General features: G+C 36.1%; 1 protein-coding gene across 6 annotated transcripts in view; it reads right to left on the reverse strand.

Moving 5' to 3' along the window:
* Positions 1-1,344: 1,344 nt before the first annotated feature.
* IL17RD (interleukin 17 receptor D) overlaps positions 1,345-22,038 on the reverse strand; it is a 50,624-nt gene continuing 29,930 nt past the window's right edge. For all 6 annotated transcript variants that reach the window (XM_040646071.2, XM_040646070.2, XM_040646073.2 and 3 more), the window contains 12 exons: positions 20,331-20,388; positions 17,865-17,990; positions 15,283-15,401; positions 14,713-14,833; positions 13,798-13,842; positions 13,556-13,707; positions 12,730-12,795; positions 12,158-12,212; positions 11,177-11,287; positions 9,411-9,595; positions 7,101-8,040; positions 1,345-4,898 (listed from right to left, as the gene is read on the reverse strand). In XM_040646071.2, coding sequence (XP_040502005.1) covers positions 4,783-4,898; positions 7,101-8,040; positions 9,411-9,595; positions 11,177-11,287; positions 12,158-12,212; positions 12,730-12,795; positions 13,556-13,707; positions 13,798-13,842; positions 14,713-14,833; positions 15,283-15,401; positions 17,865-17,990; positions 20,331-20,388 — 2,094 coding nt within the window. In that variant the 3' untranslated portion in view covers positions 1,345-4,782. The remainder of the gene's footprint in view (positions 4,899-7,100; positions 8,041-9,410; positions 9,596-11,176; positions 11,288-12,157; positions 12,213-12,729; positions 12,796-13,555; positions 13,708-13,797; positions 13,843-14,712; positions 14,834-15,282; positions 15,402-17,864; positions 17,991-20,330; positions 20,389-22,038) is intronic.

The raw sequence follows: 22,038 nt of genomic DNA on the forward strand, positions 1-22,038 counted from the left end.
TTCCTGCTATTTCTATGGACTGCTACAAACACAAAGTCCTCGCCAACAGAGCATCTGCCCATGAAAGTGAACCTTACAGGTAAATCAGACTTTATTAAATCTGAACAAATGTAAAATTGTGTCCTGCTGTAAAAGGCAGAATCTGACAATTTTTCTGTGTTTTATGAGTCTGGGAAACAGCAACAGATAATGATAGCAAGTAAAATAAGATAATTTATTGCAGAATGAGAGAAAAATTCCTTCCACTGATCTATAGTACAGCCTTTAACTTCTGACCTTTTAGAAGTAATTCAGGCCTGATCATTTGTAGTTTGAATACACATATTGTGTGCAATGCACGTTTTATCACTATAACTCATGCAAAATTCTAGGGTTGTTTTTTTGGGGGGGGGAGGGAGGGAGCGGGGAACACTTCAGTATCAAGTCACCACAGTATTTAAATGTAAGATAAAGAAAAATAAGAGCTTACTTGTCAAAGTTTTTTTGAGATGTATAATCCATATGTATGTCCCCATATCAATCCATGACTTTCCACATCCTCAAACTAGAAGAATTTTGGCCAGCAGTTTCCAAACATCAGGAAAAACATTCTGAGGGTACTCATATTTTAAAACCAAGGTATAAAAACTACAGCAGCACCTCTTCTCCATTTTCAACCACAAAGCCCCTTGTGTGTAGGACTCCAAGCAGAGCACACAAAGAATAGGACTGCAGAACATCCTTCTAGGTAACACACCTGGGAGAAGCCCAGATCAGATAAGTAACTTGACATTCTCCCTTGAATTATAAATGCAACTATAAATGCACTTAATGACAATTCAGAATGTCTCTGATTTATGTAGTGCTAAGAGCAGAATTCAGAATTGGGAGACAGAGGCACAGAGAAGATGGCAAGTATACAGATTCTGAACAGCATCCTGTAAAGTCAAAACACAAACCAATTCAACACAGCTAACGTATATGCAAAGTATGGAATTCAGTTCCTCAACAATAAGAGTTTTATAGAGTCATTACACTTTTCTTGTCTTTAAGTTTGATTACACCAGACTGGGTCTGTTATAAAAGCCTTCATTTACCTGAGCAGCATAAGGAATACGAGTGGTTCTAAGACTTATCCTTGAGAATACAGTCCAGAGGATTCATTGAGTGGAACACTGAATTTCATTCAGATTAAAAAAAAAAAAAAAAAGACAGGCATATAAATCTTAGATAATTACTGCCTCTTCATAGACAAAATGCATCCAATGCAGTTCCTTATAGCTACATCATTCATGTGGACAGATTTCAGTTGACATGCAAGTATGTAATGCAAGATGAACTTCCACGAGGATACATAGAAAATAATTTGATAAAATCATATTAAGGCAGTTTTATTTTTAAAAAAATTAGACCCAGTCTTTCCAATACAGAACTTTCAGACAAGTACAGTTTCTTACAGTTGCTCGACTATATTAAACACACATCAAAATATCAGTTTCACTGCTAGATGTGGAGTGTGAATAGCAGTTCAAGTCTGATTGTTTGTGTGGTGTGCATAATTGCATAAATCGGATAATTGCATAATTGGATAGAACAACTGGACTCAAGGTAAGTCTGTCTGTAATACTAAGAAAAGCCAAATGAAACCAACTGAACATAAATGTTTTATTCTGACACTTAACTTCTAACTTGGAGTATCATAAAGTTTTATTTCTGCAAATATCAGCTGCATTCTATTTCCAACAGTTGTGTTTATGTGCTGGTACAGCTATGGCAGCAATACTTACCAAAATGCTGAACACACAGCTGTTCCTCGAACCTTTGGCTTTCCAGTGTTTTTTTCACCTTTCCAAAAAAATGTATTTTAAAACATTTGATGTCCACACACTTTCATCTAGTAGTAATTAAGGGGATCCTTTCGCCATTAACATTATTTAGAGTTTACTAATGCTTGAAAATAGTAGTAAGCTAACCTCTAATATATGTATTTACATGTTTGTTTTAAAATGCTTTTTACAAAGATTTTAGCTGTTACATTCTTTGGAGGAAAAACAGAATTTTTGCAAACTCAATACTATTTCCTTCTAGTATGTCAATATATGTAATATATTTTCTAATTTTATGAATTACTGTGGCTTTGAAAAAATTATGCCTAAATTAGATCAAGAATATCATTTTCTTTAGTTCTGTATGCGTGTGTGCATATACTTTAAAGTGTGGGTTTGTTCTATTATACATTTTCCATTAAGTACACTTTCTTTCTTCCTAAGTCACGCAATATACAGCTTCCACTTTATGCTACAAAGGAATGAAGGAATTGTTTGTTTTTTCCTCCACTTATAAAAGACTTGACTGGCATCCACACAGACCTTTATAATTACAAAACAGTTACAACCTGCAGGATTATACAGCACATTTTGAAGAAATCAAACTAAAAACATTAAAAACAACTAGCAACTGCTTTTCTCCATTTTCAAAACTGAGCTTTCTTAGACCTCAAAATGAAAACTTAATTCCTTTAAGTAACACTGAATTTAACAGAACCACAGAATCTTCCATTTAGCCTAGCATGAAATAACAGTATGAGTACTAGGACTTTCCCTGGAGGAAAGTAGCATTACCTTCATCTTCCAGTTGCTAAGAAATTGCCTCTTTCTTATGATTGTAGCTTTGGTAATTCTATGCACAGCAGCTCTTCAATACACAACTTCTGCAACCTTCCTGCCTGTATTTTATCGATCCAATCACTTTCCCTAGTAAAACCAGCCAAAAAATGCACTAAATCAAGAACTTGCATGGTTAGATTTAGGGAAGGAGCATTTACCTCTAAATTATTCTGCCTAGTTTAAGCCAGGTATTTTCAAACACAAAGGAATGGGGGGAAAAAAAGGAAGTACTTTGGTTTTGTTATTGCATACAAAACAAAGGGATGGTGCAGATGATGCACTCTGTATCCAGCTTGCTTAGGTACTGTGAGTTTGAGATTTTTCAGCTAGTGCTCTTTCAAATCCAGAAAACAGGTACAGGAGGGTTAATGGACATTACATTAATGGACGAGAACTCCAAATCTGACATGTACATACATCATCACATTATAACTCCATATTAAAACAGCAAACCATGCCAAAGTTCTGCCATCAATTGTTAAGTTCAAATAATTGTTACATTTTACCCTTTATAGTACTCATTAATGAATTTGTGACAGCAATTTCAGTAGTCTTCCATTTGGATCTTCAAATGATGACACATAAATCAATACAAAACCAAACAAAACTACAGCTTCAAAGCTGTTCAGCCAAAATCATCTCTACTTTAATGGTGCTATCTCATGCTATTAAAATGGGTAATATAATGTAACAACTAGGAAAGCCTAATTCTCATCTACCAAAATGGCTAGAATATTTGAGGTGTTGAAGCTCTCCCTCAATACATCCCCCTAAAGTAGTCTCCTGGTCATAGAAAATAAAGATGGATGAAATGAGTCAGAGTTTGACTGCATGAGCAAAACTAGCAAAGGCACACTGAGAAGGTGTCCTTCACTGTTAGCTGTTACCATTCTGGCACTTAGAACTGCACTTAATTACACAGCTGGATTTTACTTGAAAAGTTCCTCTTCGGAAATAGCAGCAATACTTTGGATAAGGGTGAACCCACCTGGCCACTGCAGGACGAAGGACTCACGTGCTCCATGCCCTTAGATAAACATGACCAGTAGTATTTCTTGCTTTTTTTCTTTTTCCCTGTTTGTTAATATAACACTAATAATAGCATACTCTGCTAATCACTAAGTAATGATTAGTAATGATAAGTACTGTGAACTTTAAAATAACTCATAGGCTTCTGTTTAGTGGTTGGCTCAACACAAAGCAAAGCATTCATGTCTGTTAAATGCTTGTCTTAATTCACTTTACCCCTGGTGATTCTGTAGCAGCATGTCCTTGAGTATGACATTCCCTACATTGCATACTTAGCTTATGGCTGAACAGAGCCAGAATGATGTCTTAAATACTAATTTTGGGTTTTCTTCCCCCGGTTCCTTAAATTATTCTTTATATTAGCACTTCCAGGAAGAAAACAGAAAACTTAGTTTACGTAGTATCAGTCAGTATATGTAGAATTTATGTCCATTAGAAAAATGATACTCCAGACTCAATATGGTGTTACTTGTGAGTCATCATAGCTAGATTCTGGAGAAAAGATGGGAAAACAAGGAGACGTTTATCTGAAATTGAATGCTGAGACATATTAACATTTGGGAAAGAAAAGAAACTATGAAGATAGGAACCAAAATATTTCTAGAAGAAAATAATTTCTCCTGATCAAGAATTTCTTGATCTCACCTTTGTTTTTATACCTTCCTTCTTAAACATATCCTGCTCTCGTTCACTACAGCACTCCTGTCGTCAGACATGTCAGCGTTCGACATTAGAGGCTGGAATACAAAATTTACTGAACTCAGTATTCCAAACAATTTTATGTCCAGTTACAAGATTATGTCTAGTAAATAAGGTCACTTTTTATTATGACATCTATAAACAGTATAACATCAAGAAACTTAAATTGGTAATAGGAATAACACTGAAATGTTTCTCATCTATTCTTCCATGCTGCATTTTTTAAATCATGTAGGACTGTATTAAGCCCAATAGGATCAAATTTACTGGCCATAAAAATCCCTTAGGAATAACAGGTCATCTTCAGGGAGTATTTGTTCCTTCAAGTAGATTTAGTGCTGGAATAGCGTTGTGGTTGAAGCACAGAGGCTGCTGATAAAGTGGCAATGCATAACATTGTACTGATGTATTACAGAGGAGCAATTGCCTGCAGTTCATCAGTATGGATATGGCAATGAAGTTCTGCTTTACATATTCCAGGCAGTAAGAACTTTGTGGAAGTGATTACAGGAGGTTCTTCTTCTCCTATTTAGGAAAAAAAAAAAGAAAGAAAGAAAGAAAAAGATAAAAGAAAAAAAAATTACTCCAAATACTGACTTGGTATTTGTCCAACATTTTAGAAACAGTGCAAAGAAAACTTATGAAGAATGGATCATAATGCCTCACTGAACTACTGGGTTCAGTAATTCCTTATCTAAAGAATTAATACTACTTTTGTCCCCAGGAGCGCTTCTTGGAGAAGACCTTATCAGTGAATGGACCTATTAATGGCCTACTTACTGGGATATTCACCACATCATTTTGGTTTGAATTTCAGTGGCTCATGCCTAATGAGACGATCCCTTTGAGAATCTCCTTTTTGCAATCCTGTACGTCTACAGCCTAATGTCTGTATGTGAACTGCACTGAAAGTGTTAGAAATTGTGTGATTTATTAATTCAAAAGATCAAATAAATCTGTCTATTAGAGAAGAAAGGAGACCAACATGAGGTGTGTATACTCACTGCTAAATGGCAGAGCTATGTTGTGACAAAACAATGGATAAAAAACAGGTAGCCAGAACAGAAATGGTACTGTGAATTCAGAGTCATAATTTGGACTCGTCCAACTATTAGAAGATGAATACAAGCAACACAATTCTATTTACTCCTCTCATTACTATACATATAAATATTAGTGCTATAAACATTTTCTATGTCTGTGACATTAAAAAGGTGTAAGTAGTTGCAATCTATTTAATAGGTAGGTGGCACTCAGTTCTAGACAGTTCTTTGTACTGAATTAAGACCACGGTTTGGGTGAGGGGAAGTCTGAGTGAGAGTCACAGTGGTGTTTTTGGACAGGGACAATGAATGAGAAAACATCAGAAGTAATTTTGGTTTCCCTGGCTGTCAGAGCATCAGAGTTAAGATTCATCCCTATCAGGTAGTGCTATAACATTCAACGTCTGTAGCCAAAAGATGCAGACAAGTACGTATGTGACTTGAGATTTAATTACTGAGAAGACTGCCTCTTTCAGAGACCACTTGGCAGCTGAGATACTCAGCTGAGAGTGCTGTGATGGAGGGGAATACTGGTAAAGCATTCACACAGAGAGGCATTAATCTACCTTCACAGATATTCTGTAAATTCTCCCACAAATATGTGAGGAAAAAAAGCTGACTTAGAAGATGGCAGGAAATTAAAAAATATGAGTTTTGAAAAAATAACTAGGTATTTATGTCTTATACAACTAAATCAATAAATCTGTATTTTTTCCACAGAAAGTTTTCAATCTTTTGTTTGTTTGTTTTTCCCTACAGACTATATAGCCTGTAGATATAGATTCTGTATCTGTCAATGAATATCTGTATGTTTCCTCCCTAACAAGTTATGGCATCAAAGATGGCTTATGAATTATCTGGATAATGAGAAGAATGCATTTAGGTAAGACAAAAGTCTACCAGCTTAGCTCATTGTCAACACTCATTACAGAAAGCAGAACAGATTATCAGCATCAAATTGCGATATTCACCTGCTGTAGTTACTTGAGGAAGAACTCAAATGTTCTCATCCTATAAATGCAATTGCTGGAACATTTCATATTGATACAGCTGTGATGCCAATTCAGTGTGTTCAAACTGGTATGGTGAGATCAGCTTTTCACATGAGACAATATTTATTCCATCTAACTGTAGGCAATTACATCTTTGTATCTCTTTTTGAGAGTCTCCTGAGCATTTAAATTCCTCCAGTGAAACCCTTTAGTTCATTCCTCTCAGCTCCATATCCAATGAGCCTAACACAAATCTGAAGCTTGAGTTAACCACAGTACAGAGCATATCCCTATAGGTTCTGGTGTGTATCGGAGCAAAATAGGACATCAGTTTAGATGTACGGCCTTTAAGTAAGCTTCACCACGGTACCCTCCTGATTAAACCACACAGTTGTCAGCGAAGAATGCCAGCTGCCAAGGAGCGTCTGGAAGAAAGATACCATCTTTCTGGTAATTAGGTCAATTAATGAAAAGTGGCTTACTAATATAATATTTTTGAGATCTTACTTAGCTAAGGATCCCTTCCCCACCATAAGATTAATTTTCCTCGAGTTACTTAGAACCTATCTTTTTTTTTTTACCACCTGTATGTAATACTTACCTTCCTCTGCTGCTTTCCATGTTTTCTTGTATAGTGTCTTTCATATTTTAAGATGTTTGAATATATTTTTTAAAACACCACTGTATCTTACCTAAACCTGATGATGAAGAAACACTTCCTGTGATGGAAGATGTTTCAGTTTGATCTGTCAGTAGTCCTTCCATTAAAGGCAAAGATAGTTCAGATGAAGGAACAGACGAATCATAGATTCCAGAATCTCGAGGCATATCTTTAAGATTTGAAGCTTTAACAGCATGCAACAATGGTCGAAGAACAGAGCTGCTACCACTTTGAATGTCCTGAGTTTCTACATCTTCTCCAAGATTTAAGTGCTGAATTATACAATGAGAGTCTGAACTTCCAGCTGAAATAATATTTACATCTGTTTTCAGGTAAAAATCATCATCCGCCGCCTGTTTATTCACTAAGTCATTTAAAACCAAGCCCGAGTCAAATTTTTCCATGACAGGCTCTGAGTAATGTAAAGGATGTGGAAGGAAGGGAATAAATTGTTTCTCAAACCAGTCCGGTTCCTGATCAATGAACTGATGCATATTACAAATGGCAACATAAAGAGACCTACCAGATTTGCTCCTGAAATAATTCCTTTTACTAACATTAACGGGAAACACCTCTGAATCCTGCACACTAAGGTCTCTGGAATGTAAATGTGAATAAAGCTGAGGCAGATTGTCCATGAGTTTATATTTTGTACTTAGATCCAGAATACCAGGAATGTCTCCCTCACAGGAGTAATCAAAGTAGACTGCAATGAACTTGCAGAGGTCATTTGAATTCTGCTTTGCTTGACGAAGCTTCTCTGCAACAGTAAACACAGCAAACAGAAAGAGTTCTCCTTTCCCTGTGTCTTTGGTTACTCCTCTGTGTTTCCAATTCTTTTTTTCAACGAAGTATTTCATTCCCTTGGAGCACACAATGATGATAAACTGAGACTCATTTATTTTTTTAATGAGCCATTCTTTCTGACTTTCTTTACAAATTTTCAGATCTTCCCACAAATCCAGAGCCACCTGGAAAAGGAAAAGAACATTCTGCTTGATATTTTTATTACATGGTTCTAATAAAATCTAAATAATGTGCTGTATTTATCCAACAATTGAGAATTACGAGTTTAACTATGCCTTGTCCCTGATACAAATTCAAGCTGTTTTAAAAGAGAAAAAAGCAATAATTAACACAGCATTAGTAGAGAACAAACTAGAATCAGTGGTACTATTTCAGTAATTATTCACCAGTCTAAACATTGCCTGTGGTCTGAATATTTCACTGTGAAATCAGTGAGCCACTAAGGTAAAAAAAAAAAAAAATCATAATAGACAAATTAAAAACCCAAACCACTAAGTCTTCTCTCAAGCCTTTTTCTTTTTTTTTTTTTTTAACTGAGAATTGCCTCACCTACATCAGAATAGAAAACTTTGCCATGTCTGAAGACAGAGTAAACAGATGCCCTGAACAGAAAGACTCATGAAGACTGCTACTACATGGTCACCTAGAGGAAGAAAGTAATCATGTATGAGGAGAGAAGTCACGTTACAGCTGCCTGGGAGATGCTCTGATAAAGGCACAATGAGGTAGTTTTGCTTTTGTGTTTCTTTCTATTTCAGTTCTTCAGGAAAATGTCTGATCTTCCATCTGTGAGAAAGGATTTTTAGTATTGTCCTGTTATTATTTTAAAGGGGACTCAAATGCCATTTGTTTTGTTCCTTATGAGACAACATTCCAGTTTCACTTAAATTGTGTAACTGTTCTGTTATTCATGGAGCAATAGTGTTGTAATTAAACCCCACAAATTTAATAACACAGATTATTCCTAAACACAAATGCTATTTTATTTATATAATTTACAAATCTGAAATGATGCCTGATGTCATATGTTGCAGAGTATAGTTATAGTGGTAACAGCTCAACTCCATGCTATTCTAAAGAGGAATGGTGTATTAGTACTAAATACTAATCTAAAATGTACTGATCTCAAAAGGGAATTCCAGTTTGTTATTTACAGAGCACGTGATCCAAACCATTTGCAGCATTTGAATGAAGGTTGAGGCATCGATTACTTTCACGTTCTTGGCCACCAGAGGTCAGACTTGCTATAGAGTTGAAAAATCATTTTCAATTCACACATTTAGAATCACAGCGGTAGGATTAAAATTCAACAAGAAGTAACAATTAACTGTTGCTTTTCACAATTCTGTTTCCTACGCAGGCTAGGATCTCTTCCTTTTCTTAAGTGAAGAAAATTTATGTAATATGTAGAAAAATGATGCAAGTTATATCTGTCCATAGGAGACACCGAAATACCCCACTTCTATCATTATGAGTTTTGCAAGTACTCTTTTAATTAAAGCAATTCTGTTAACAGTAGAAATCTTGAGCTTACCTCACAGCCACAGAAGTCCTGGAGAAAATAAGCAAAGCACTGGATAACATTAATGTGTTTCTGGCAATCTTTACTGGAATAGCAGATGAATACTTTTGGCCGGGGGCGAAGTCTTTCCACAGGGAGACCTGCACCATAAGCTGAAGATTCTGAGCTCTCCTCGTCTAGATGGGAATATATATTCTCTAAATCGGAAAAAAAAAGAAAGCATTCATATTATTAAGGTGTTCTTTTGTTTATTTGAACTTTCTAGGCTTTTAACTGAAGCAGATAGAAAGTAATTTTTTTCAAATTCCTTTCCAGCCTGAAAAGGTTGCATACCCCCAATCTACCAGCTTCTGAGCTGTTACATATGTGGAGCATACTTGGAAAGAGAAATATGAAATTGTATTGCTGCACAATTCAGAAAACTCAAGAAAGTTTTAGTTTGTAAGTAGAATGAAGTTGTTCCACCTCACTGTGAAAAAAGCCTTACATATATGTTGTCATGAAGAGTTTCCTGCACAACTAAGTCCTTCTGAATACTAAACTCCAGGAGTAAAGATCCTTTCAAAATATCATACAGCATCTCTCTGGTATGGAATGGTTTTGAAAATCAATTTGGCATGCATTTGAATTAAGACAAAATTAACTCAGTTCAAAATTGCTATGAGTGTTTTCCTTCCTTGGATGGATGCATTTACACTGGAATGTGGGTACCCTACACCAGACAGACTCAATACAGTTCTACAGTTGATTAAACTAATTTTGAATAAAACATGCCTATTTCAAAATATAAACTTTGCCCTAGGGATTGTTTTTTTTAGAGTAATTCATCAGGAATGACTACTCTGGAACAATTCTCTGTGTAGACACATCCTCAGTGATTTGTCTTTTTGTGGGAACTGTGCTAGTTGTGAGCAAAGGAACAGACATAGAAGACCAGAAGGTAAAGGGATTTAACCCAAATGGCATATATAGCACTTGCAGTATATCTCATTTCCAAAATTCAGATGGATAACACAGATATGTGGGGCTTAGGGAATGTAATCGCTTTTTCCATATTCATGAGACAACACAATTCCCTAGATTCTACCAAAAAATGCCAACTGATTTTTAACTTCTCAGTGTTTTTTAACATCTCATCAGCACGGCTTGCCAGCTCCTGCACATAGTGGAGAGAGAAATCAGTGCATAGAGATGGAATCTAACTTACAGAAACATCTGCAACTAAGTTTTAGGAAGAGCAAATTTAGGGGGAAGGCTTAGGATGAAGTGTAAAGGCAACCTTCAGGAAAGTGAGCAATCTGGAATAATAGATACAAGTAGTATTCCAGACAGTGCTGAGAATTACATTTGTGTCACGCAGCTATACTTACTTTCTGGCTTTAAATCCATATCAGTTAGATATTTCTGAATGAAATAAGGCAATGTTTAAAATATGTCAATTTACACACTAAAGAGTGTGCACTCTACACAGGCCATGCATTACTTTCAGAATTAAACAGAAACCCTAATTAAAAATTAATTTCCATCAATTCTTCAGTTCTCTCCTTTCTACACTGAAGCCTAGCTTCGTAATGCAATACTTCTTATGGAAACAAATCACCATCATGCACTGAACTAAGAATTTGCTACAAGTTTCAACACAGCATCAAATGTGGAAAGAGGAAGAGCTGAAAAAGAAAGTTCTTCAGGTAAAGATATTTCTAGAATAAAGCTAGTAGCTAGGCCCTTTGTAGTTGCAAATGTGTGTCTTTACATCCATACTGAATAAACCCTCTTACCTTGCTGCTTTTTGCGGCACATCACTGTGAAAAGTGTTGCAAATGCCGAAATGACAACTAAAGGGACTGTAATGGCAATAGCTCTTATTGGTCCAGCCCACGGAGAATGTACTTCGAAAAACAAAGCAGAATTAGGCAGGTGCTTATCAAAACAATTCAATCAGATCTTTACATTGGGAATGTCAAATTGCTGCAGCACATTATTATCAGGTAATTCACAAATGAACAGTAAATTCAAACATGTTCTGCTCCATTTAAAATAGGTTCTATGCTAATTGTCCTGATAACCACAGCATTAGAGCAACTAACATCAGTAACAAGTGCTTCATGCATACTGCCCCTTCACGATGGGCGAGTGAGTGAGTTATATTTTTAATGTGATACACGAGTCATTTCAACTGTTGGATTTTCATTCCAGAGGGCTCAAACAGTGACTTCCTACAAAGACTACAAAGACTTTGCTTCAGTCCATTGTGCCTATTGCCTTCATCTAGGCCTCTGCCTTGGGTCTGCAGTTATATTGAGAAATCCTTATTTAATTTCTCAATGGCAGGCCAAGCGTTCAACTGACAGATTTTCCAGACCGCTTAATTGCATTTCAGGACTGGAGTGCATAGCCAGGTAACGTGTTTAGGCTGCTCTCATAGTTTCATTACATTACTTCCACACTACTGCATGCACTGTTTGTTCCCTATTTAGGTGCAGATTATGAATTTTCATATCTATATGTATAACAAAAGCGATGTATCCACAACTACTTCCAATTACATCTTAATCTAAACCATACTAAATGTAAACATATAGAAATGCAGCTGTGTATATACAAGCATGCTCTCTTTTCATTCGGTCAAGAGATCACAGCACATTTGCATCAGCAGTCTTCATTACAGCAGAAAGATATATCAAATCAACATGTATTTCCCATGCAATCAAAACAATCTACATTCATAAGGAATACTATTTAAAAAACAATATTCGTACCTGGTTTTAGTGCATAGTGCATTGTTTTTCTTGTTGTATTAGTGTCATCGACCAGCTTTGGAAAGTAAAAGTTGAATTTTATTTTGTGGAAATTTCATTTTATTTTCTGCAATATTGAAACAACTATAACAGCTTCCACAACCTGGTGAGAAGCTTACTGTTCAAAAAGTTACAGTTAAGGAGCACCAAAAAGTTCTAACTAGTGAAATCATTTGTCTTTGGCAGTACGTAGCTTATTCTCCTGATACTAACTTTTACAGTACATGTACTGTCATCCATCAAAAGAGACATAACTTTCAAGCATAGTAGAAATTGGCCAAACTTTATAATTCCAGTGAAGAACCAAAATCCAATTATTCAGGCTCACAGTTCTACTTGAAGGCACAAATGAAAGTACTGTGCACTTACAGAAGCAGAACTATGGAAAGGTCAAGAACAATCTAAAACCTTTACTTGCCAAGGTACCTCAGTAGGGATGCCTGAAGTTACTTAAGACTTTGACTTTAATTTCACTTAATTCCTCCATGAATGTATTCATTCTGCTGTAGTACAAATGACCCTGTAAACATTACCTCGATGATATAATCCCCTGGAGTTACATTCTGAAGAATACAACTTGTAGTATCTGTGTTTTGATCCTACATCAAAAAAAAAAAAAAAAGAAGAAGAAGAAAATACTCTGCATGACACACTCACATACTTTTAAAATACACTGTAAAATACATTCATATTGATTTAGAAATGTAGGGTGCTCTTCTGTATTACGATATCTTAAACCAGTTCAACTAAGACTCTACTCAAATATGCAAGGACTACAATCCTCTGCTTGCAGAACTACAATATGATCAATTATCCATTAAAAAAAAAAAAACAGTTTTCAAAGGTTGTCCAGCGAGATCACATTTGCCACAGAATAATAACCAAAGTTAAGGAAAACAATACAGCAAATTGCAGCACCCATAGGAAGACATAGGCACAGCTGTACAAAATCACAGAGAACCGAATTCTACACTCACATTGAAGTGAGCAGTACCCTGTGACACCGTCTTGAATGGGTAATCTGTTCAGTGGTGAAAATCGGTGTGGAGATAAAATCACATAATTGGAAGGAACATTTAACAAATGTAGTAAGATGCAGTTTGAAGTACTAATCAGTTGTATGGCCTTCAAGAGAGAACAGCCTCCTCTCATTTGCTTACAGTATTCAGCACCACTGAGCACTCAAGCGTTGTTTTGATTGATGAGTCTGTCTCAACACAACTGATAGTTACACAAACAGCACCAAATAGTTTAAAATTTTCAAAGTGATCAAATTCTGTATAAAGTTCCCATAAAACCTTAGAACATCCATGTGAATGAGTTTTCTGCTTTTGAGAGTCGCATAACACAGTGACATACCTGTTTGCAGGTCTTTTGCTTGAATGGCCCTTCATGCTTCAGTTTGTAGTGAAGAAAGTAATATCTAAATCCAAAGTTGTGGGGAGCATGATCAAAAGACACTTGCATATTAAAACCCTGCTGGGTAACATTCAGATTCCGTGGCTTCCAGTCTGTCAGAGAAAACATTCATAAACTATCAAGTGACTCTTCAAGGGCAGTAACTTTTTATAAGTATATAGAAAGAATTAGGTTTTACTTACAAGGTTTGCAGATGAGGTTTTCTGGCTGTAGCAATAATTCACATGCTGAAAATACAGGTAAAATGTATTACTGACAGAGCATCCACATGCTATGCTACATGAATATAAAAATAAAGTGCAAAAGAAAGGTGTTATTTCAGTATTTTAAACTCAGTACTCTCATTTCTTTTCCAGTCTGTAATATGCCCAGAGTGAATATATTTTGCAAACTCAGCTTCTATGTTATGATTCAAGTCCTTTCTCATCTTTAAATGAGATACATAGGTTCAGTAAATTGAAAAAAGCAATCCTTAGCGGGACAAATTTTACATTTTACCCACACTGGTGCTTACAGTTAGATTCTATTTAATTCTATTCAGGCACTGATGAGTTTATTATAGATTATTCTCATTAAGCTGCAATAAAAATTGCTAATTGCTAAGTAATTTTGAGAAAGTCAACTTGATTTGTTGCTACCTCACTTCACATGCATTCATCTATACCTACCCTCTACATACCCATTTTTGAAAACGATCTCAAAAGCAAAAACAATTTAAGCTTTTCAGTGTCCAGTGAAGGGAAGAAAAGGAATGAACCACCTTCGTGAGTCAAATGTTCCTGAGAACAACGACAGTAATCCTGCTGCATGCAGATCTCAGGCAACTATAGGCCTTTCTGAGACTCTCCCTCTGTTTGGTGGCTAATATTAATTGTACCCTACAGATTTATCATTGTAATTCAAATTCTTTCTACTTAATACCCAGATCTTTTTTCAAAGACTATGTCAATAACTATTGTAACCCAGACTCATCTGACATTATCATGTTTCACATGAAAAGCTATTCTTTTACATCAGAAAAGCTATTTCTGAAAACAAAAAAAAAAGGAGGTGAAAGGAATCAGATAATGCAATACTGTATTGTATGCAATACTTACGCCGAGTTCGGAAAAAGAATGGGTGATAATTACTTTCATTTTTAATGGAAGGAAAAGGCACAATCTTGACAAAGTAATCTGTTTCAAACTTCAGATTTGCAAAGGGATTGGATTCCATTCCCTATACAAAAACACAAGATTGAAAAAACTTTAACTAAAGACATTTTCCTTCAGTATGAGCCCACAGATCTGCAAACATGAGTATTAATGAATACATTAAGAAACTTTTCTCTCTCCCTCCATTACAACATTGACATGAGGAAGCTTCACACAGAGCTGGGATGTGGACTAGTTACAGATGTGCCACCTTTACCCCACAGTCACCCCAAACAATTTTGTGACAGTTTCCAGCCTCAGGAAAGCTCCTAAAGAAGGGGAGCAGATCTATCTCCAGGTCAACAACTGTTCAATAGAGAACAACAACGTTGGGAAGCAATCTCCATCCTAGTAAACACCGCATTAATTATGTATCTATCTAAATATATACACAGATTTATAAACAGCACATAAACATGGTCAAGACTACACACATAAGCAACAGTGAAGCATTTCTTGAACAAAAGCACTTACTGTTCTTTTAAAACTTGGGCTGAGCTGCTTTGGATCTCTTAAAACCATCTGCTGACATTGCCTTCCCTCTGATTTTAACTCTTCAAGTATTACGCGGAATCCTCTCAGGTATTCAATCCCTGCAAACAGCAGAGCATTTAGAACAGAGTACTATTTTAAAATGCATTCAGTGATATTTTACATGATATGAAGATAGTTCAATTTCTCTTCAGAACTAAATCCTAACCCTCACACGAAATATGTTTGTGTTCTCATACTTGTGATGTCAGTTCTGCCCACATTGTCTATCTTGCCTATTTAGAATTCAGTCTCTGACAAAGGCTGTAATTACTACACACCTGTGTAATACAGTTAAAGAGCAAAGACTACTAAATAGTGAATTCATTTGTCTTTGGCAGTACGTAGCTTATTCTCCTGATACTAACTTTTACAGTACATGTACTGTCATCCACCAAAAAAGACATAACTTCAAGTATAGTAGAAATTGGCCAAACTTCATAATTCCAGTGAAGAATCAAAATGCAGGAATTATTCAGGCTCACAATCCTACTTGAAGGCACAAATGGAAGCGGAGCAGAGGGACTCCCATTGCATCTGAGGCTTCCAAATTATCACTACAATATAAATAATCAGTTCCTTCACCAGCAACACACCTTATAGTAACTTTGTACTTCCATAATTTGCAATACAACATAACAGTTTGCTAGCAAATTACAGAAACACATCTTTATAGCACATTCGTACAATTTTTCAACCACCAGTTTAAAGGGATAGCAATTATTACAATCTCTTTGTTTCTAGAATAGTACAGCGTAACAGAAAGCTTGACTTAGAAGGAATGGAATCTATTCCAGTGAGTGCACAGGTCCAGTTATTTTTAAGTAATGCCAGAACTACACCCACTGTTTTCAAACTCCTCTAACACAACCAATTCTCAGCACAGCCTTTGCATTTCTTTGCAGTGTTCTCACCATGGGATTACTTAATTACATGACTAAACTGAGGCACAGTGATAGAAGTGTCACAGCACAATATCAGTGTTATGCTGTGACAGTTTTGTGGCTCAGGTGTCAAAGTCACTGCATAGTCCTTCAAGACTAATTACCATTATTCCATCTAATTCCACATATTAAACAGCATTACATATGGCAGAACACATTTATCTGAGGCACAGACACCATTTTTGTAAGGTAAATGCCACAAGAATCAACACAGATTAACCTGGCTTTATATTGTCAAAAAAAAAAAAACCTCCTCTGTTCCAGTAGATATATTTTTAAAATGTTTTATAATCTTGTTAATCCTGTGTAAAAGAAGGACCGTGTCCAATGTGTTCCTAATGCTCCATGGAACAAAAGCACTGTTTGTGCTTACATGAAGGCCACAAAAGTGTCCAGTCTCTGTGTTACCCAACATGTTTCAACAGCAGTTCTGCCTTCACGCTTCCCAGAGGATTAACCTCTGATCAGACAACAGAGAACACCAGACTTTGTTTCCCATCCAGTTCTGATTCATCCAGTCTGCAGCTGAAGACTACCAACTGGTTTCAACTGCACACTTCTGCTGTACTCAGGGTATTTTTCATATACAGTCTTAAGCTCCAGCAATTAATCATTACTTGCTCTTACAAATTCAAAATGTTATCAAACAAACTCTGAAAGCAATACTTATCTAAAGTGTTTGACTTAATAAGTGCAGATCTATGCTAAAAAATGCGTATCAAATTCAATAAAGACACATTCCCATCTGCCATAACTCAACACTTAGGGTGCCATCTTACCACATAAACTTCCCATCTTATTTAATTGTAAGAAAAAAAATAAACTTTTTGAGAAAGTATGAACCATGAAATATCAAGTTGAGAGACTGCTATATGAGTAAATGTACATTAATCCAAGGCTTTAATTTCAAAACATATACTATGCCTAACTGTGACTGTAAGGATTTACTTGATATTGAAAAGCACTCAAAGATATGAGTACAACAATTCTTTTAAGCTCTTTGCAACAACAACAACAACAAACCCACAGTGAACTTCTGAGTGGTGCAGAAGATTTTCATGGTTGCTCCCTACCTCACTCTGAAGCCTTATAAAGATTCTGTCAACTTGGAGCACTTTGTACACTTCTGAAACCAGTTTTATTGCTGCGGTAGCTTGGCTATGAATGGTAACAGTGAACAAATTTCAGGTGTGGTGCCACCTCTGCAACCTTAGCCCAGAATCCTTTCTTCTCATTCCAGTCAAAGTAGTTGCCCTCTCAGTGGTTACCATAAGAATGATATTTTTATTAGAGAAATTATTTTACCTTACTGTTAAGAATGTATCTTCTCTGGTACTTCTTTCCTTTAGTAGCTCACAAATAAGTTAGTAAAAAGCAGCGTGTGGCTACAAAGAGCAAACCAGCTTTAAGGGAACTTCAAGCTATTTAAAGCAGCAGTTCCACAAAGCTGTTAAGAATTTCTTTCTTAAGCAGTTTTCTTTAATGTTTCTGAGCATAATTTAGTTATTTTAACTGACACTGATCAGCAAGAATTCATTACCAAAGACATGATGAATTAGTTCACTTTCCTCTACTACTTACCAATGGCATTTGCTGTCCAAAGTATTGTGACTGCAACTTGTTCATAACATGCATACTGACTGATTGTTATATTCTGCACATCTCCAATCACATGCTTTCCCACTGAATTCAGGTAAGGAGTGCAGTCTGAAAATACAGAGAAATAAATGCTTTAAGAGAAACATACAAGTTCATAGAATCCCTAGAGTCGGAAGGGACCTCTGAAGTTCATCTGGTCCACTCCCCTGCAGTGAACATCCACAGCTCGATCAGGTTGCTCAGAGCCTGGTCCAGCCTGGCCTTGAATGTCTCCAGGGTCGGAATTTCCACCACATCTCTGGGCAGCCTAATTCAACCTGGCTCTTGTGCATCATCAGAGTAGAATCTTGAACATTATTCATTTTCCAGCAAGGGTCACGTTTTTCCATGTGAATAAAGAAGTTAATTCGCCAACATTTCTTCAAGACTGAGCAAAGTTATGCACACTATTTATTTTATAAAATAAATAAATACTGTACGGTAAATCAACATGAAGCTTTTGTCTTAGAACAATGAATATCAGTTCAAAACTTCAGAAGTCATTGAGCACAACCACTCCGACCAGCTGCCAAAGCCTCATTTTGCCAGACTCCAAAGAAGATCACCATTGTGTAATGCCAGACCAGCCTGTATCACAGGATGTAAAAATGACATATTTTGGAGCTTTTTACTATGTGAAGTTTTAGAACTGGTGCCCAAGAAGTGTTTTTAACCACAGATCTTGACTACTTCTTTGCCACCCATTCAGTAACTGATGATAAACCAGAAAATCCAGATATAATCTATATGGTTTGCATTTGCATATACAGAGTTTGTAAAAATAAAAAATCAAGTGCTATAATAAACCAATACAAGAAATAAGAATTTAATTCAGATGTGTGCTCCTTAAACAAGGAAAAAAATAGCTAAGTAAAAAGTAGCTTTAGAAAATGACTTCTCTGCTACAAACAACGAGATGCTAAGTGGTCTTTTATGTAACTGCCCCACAATTAAAAACAGAACAGTTTGTAAAACATTGCTCTTTCCACAAGCTGAGCAATCGGTATTTACTCTGCTGTTTGTAGAATTCTGTTGCTATGACTGAATGGAATGACAGCATGAACTTCCTCTTCAGAGAACAGAGCATCTCTTTCAATGGAAACTTTGAAGTAACAGCTTTTGCTAGGTCTGGAACTAATTAATAGCAAGCTCAAGATTTTGGATCCTGGTCACTAAAATTTCTGGTCAAATGATAATTTGCCAGAATGCATTATAGCACAAACATCTGAGGTTTGATTGCAAGTCATTGATTTACATCTCACATTAAACAACAGATTTAGGAAGAAAACAACACGGAAAAAGTGCACGCTTTTTCAGGAAATCACTTATTTTACTTGAATACAGTTGAAATACTAAAACATACAAACATTTGTTTTTCACTTGAATAAATAATCTAACCAACTAATAGAAGAACATGAAGCTGAGTTCATTAGAGTTGCTGTGTGGCAAACTAAGAGCCTTTAAATCACAGCTAGCAAGCCACATTCTGCTTTATGCTGGCTTACTCAATTTTAGAATGTATTTCCACATCATATGAACATTTTAACCTTGATATCAGGGACCTCTTTCCCTACTACTGCATAACTCAAATAATGCCTTCATTCAGGAAGCGTGCAGTGCCAGCAGAACTTTGAATTAACACTTGCCATTGGTTAATTACAGCTCCTGGTGCCAGAATTAATGGGAAAAAAATGTGACAGATACTGGGACTTCAACAGACTCCATTGTGTGAAATAAATGCAGGGATCTCTGCTCCAACTGATATTTCTTACTGTTGTTCTTTGTGCAGATAACAAATGGTAACTTGTATGTAGTTATCTCTTGCACAATCTGATGTGCTTAAATTTTGCTCATTTCTTTAAGAAGATTAGAAAAAAATTAGAAAATGAATTCACAATGAAAGATTCCAAATTCAGAAGCTGGCATTAAATTGAAGAATGTAAGGATAATGAGAATGAATTATTTGAGTAGACAAAAAAAGGGGGGGGGAGGGGTGGACGGAACTTGCACTGGCATTAATACAAGCACTACTACTGTAAATTGGGACCTTCTCTTATCTGCACATTGAGCTTATCCTGCTGATGGCCACTTATAAATTTCTGTGAAAGCTTTCAATGACTGCATTATTCAACAGAATGAAAACAATCTTTATAATTCTCTGACAAATAGTGGGTAAACGATCTGATAGTGAAACTACTACAAATGATTAGATCAACTTATTCTAATTAGTGAAATATAGGAAGGAAGACCCACCAGACTGAGAAGAAACAAACCTAGATTTGAAAGTTGTTTCAGAACTGAAGAGCTCACATTGCTCTTAGAGCAATTTTTAAGAGAGACGTTGCTATATATTGACAACTGAGACTCCATAATTGATTTTTGCGAATTAAGTGCAAATTTTCAACTTACTGTCATATTTAAAGGTGATATTGAGAAGCCCATTGCTCTTGGTGACAGATGACAGGCCCTGTAGAGAAATATCAAGAAAATAATGTGAATTAAAAAAAAAATGTTAATCATTCCTTCTTTGTAAGTAGTGTTTTGGACAATGACAGAACTCATTGTTTTTTGTTTTTTTTTTCCTTCTGTTTAACACACCATCAGTCAGACAATCTGAGCACAAGCAGTGACAGACCAGGTTGCATATTCCTGCCATCAACATTCCCAGCATAACATTGCTAAGGGACTGTGTTGGAAAACAGCATTCTGTAGCTGGTAATTTGCTCTATCAAATAATGTTACTGTGCTCTTTGTAGCTGTTATAGTTTCTGTGGAAATAAATAGGAGGCATTACTTTTGGAGCAACCTACAGTAGGCGTGTATACTGCGGAAGTCCATTCTTCCATATAGGCCACTGTTTTGATCAAACATTTTATAATATTTTCTCAAATATTATCAAAACACACCACGTCTTGCTCAATGTCACAGGAACTAAGGTGCCATCAGAACCGCCCCAATGCCCTCCGAGAGGAATTTAAACACCTCTGTGAGCTGATGAGTGCTGTCCTACAAAAGAGCACAGGACTTCAGGGGTCGCAGTGCCTTTCAGAACACACTGAAGTCGTTTTTGAAACACAAAATGCAAGGCACAGCATTCAAAACTGTAACACTGAGTCTCATGGGGGGAATATCATTTCTTGAAATGCAAATATCCATTATCTAAAAAAGCAAACAAGAAGCACACCACTACCCTTTTTCATGGAATTGTGTTTATATCTGGTTTACCACTACAACATAAAGAGAAGCAGTTAATAGTATTAGAGGACTCCAACTGTAAGCAGGCACTGTCAGAATCGCATAAACATGCACTGCATCTCATGGTCAAGTGGTTAGAGAGAAAAATAAAGTAGGAGTGAAGTCACCTTAGAAAAAGATACAAAATAGCATACAAAGAACAAAAGCAAAGCAGATCTTAACAGCATCCTTGGAAGTCATTTTTGTAACCTCACTTTCTTCTCAGGTGGCTTTTCATTTGTTTAGCTTTGATTTAGTTTGGCATTAAACAAGCTGCTATACAAAAATGTTTCCTGAAACAGGAAGGTGTCAATTTTATTTTCCCAAGTCTTAACTCTTCTACTAATATCTTTTCTCTTTCGAAACATTTCCTGCTTCTCTTAAGCTATACAAAAACCCATTTAACCAATTCCAGCAAAACACAGACACCGCATGTGTTTGATGATCAAACATACAAAAAAGAAATGACAAAAAAAAAGAAATCCACTGACTTTGCATATTTATAAGTGAACAAAGATAGATATTCAGTTCTGCTCAACTCTTAAGGTCACAGGGCTGATGTTTTGAGGATAAGAAATACCACCAAAATCAGCACAATTGTTTTCATTCGTTTGTTTCATTCCGTATATTAAGAAGTGTATAAAAAGTGCAGAAAGGCTGTAGAAATTTGGGAAAGAGTGAGGAGCACCTTAAAATGCTGAACCAGATAACTGTCACACAAGTTTTAAGTTAGAACATGTCAGCTGGTCAGAGAACCGTACTTTGGTAGTTATCCTCCAAGTCCTTCCTGCTGGGACCCAAAGGCTCTTCCAGGAAGCACTCCCTCCTCTTTAAGCCATAAAGTAGGCATGCTATTTAAATGGCTTATTGCTATGACAGTTCG

This window comes from Gallus gallus, chromosome 12 (assembly GCF_016699485.2).
Source record: "Gallus gallus isolate bGalGal1 chromosome 12, bGalGal1.mat.broiler.GRCg7b, whole genome shotgun sequence".
Taxonomy (NCBI): domain Eukaryota; kingdom Metazoa; phylum Chordata; class Aves; order Galliformes; family Phasianidae; genus Gallus; species Gallus gallus.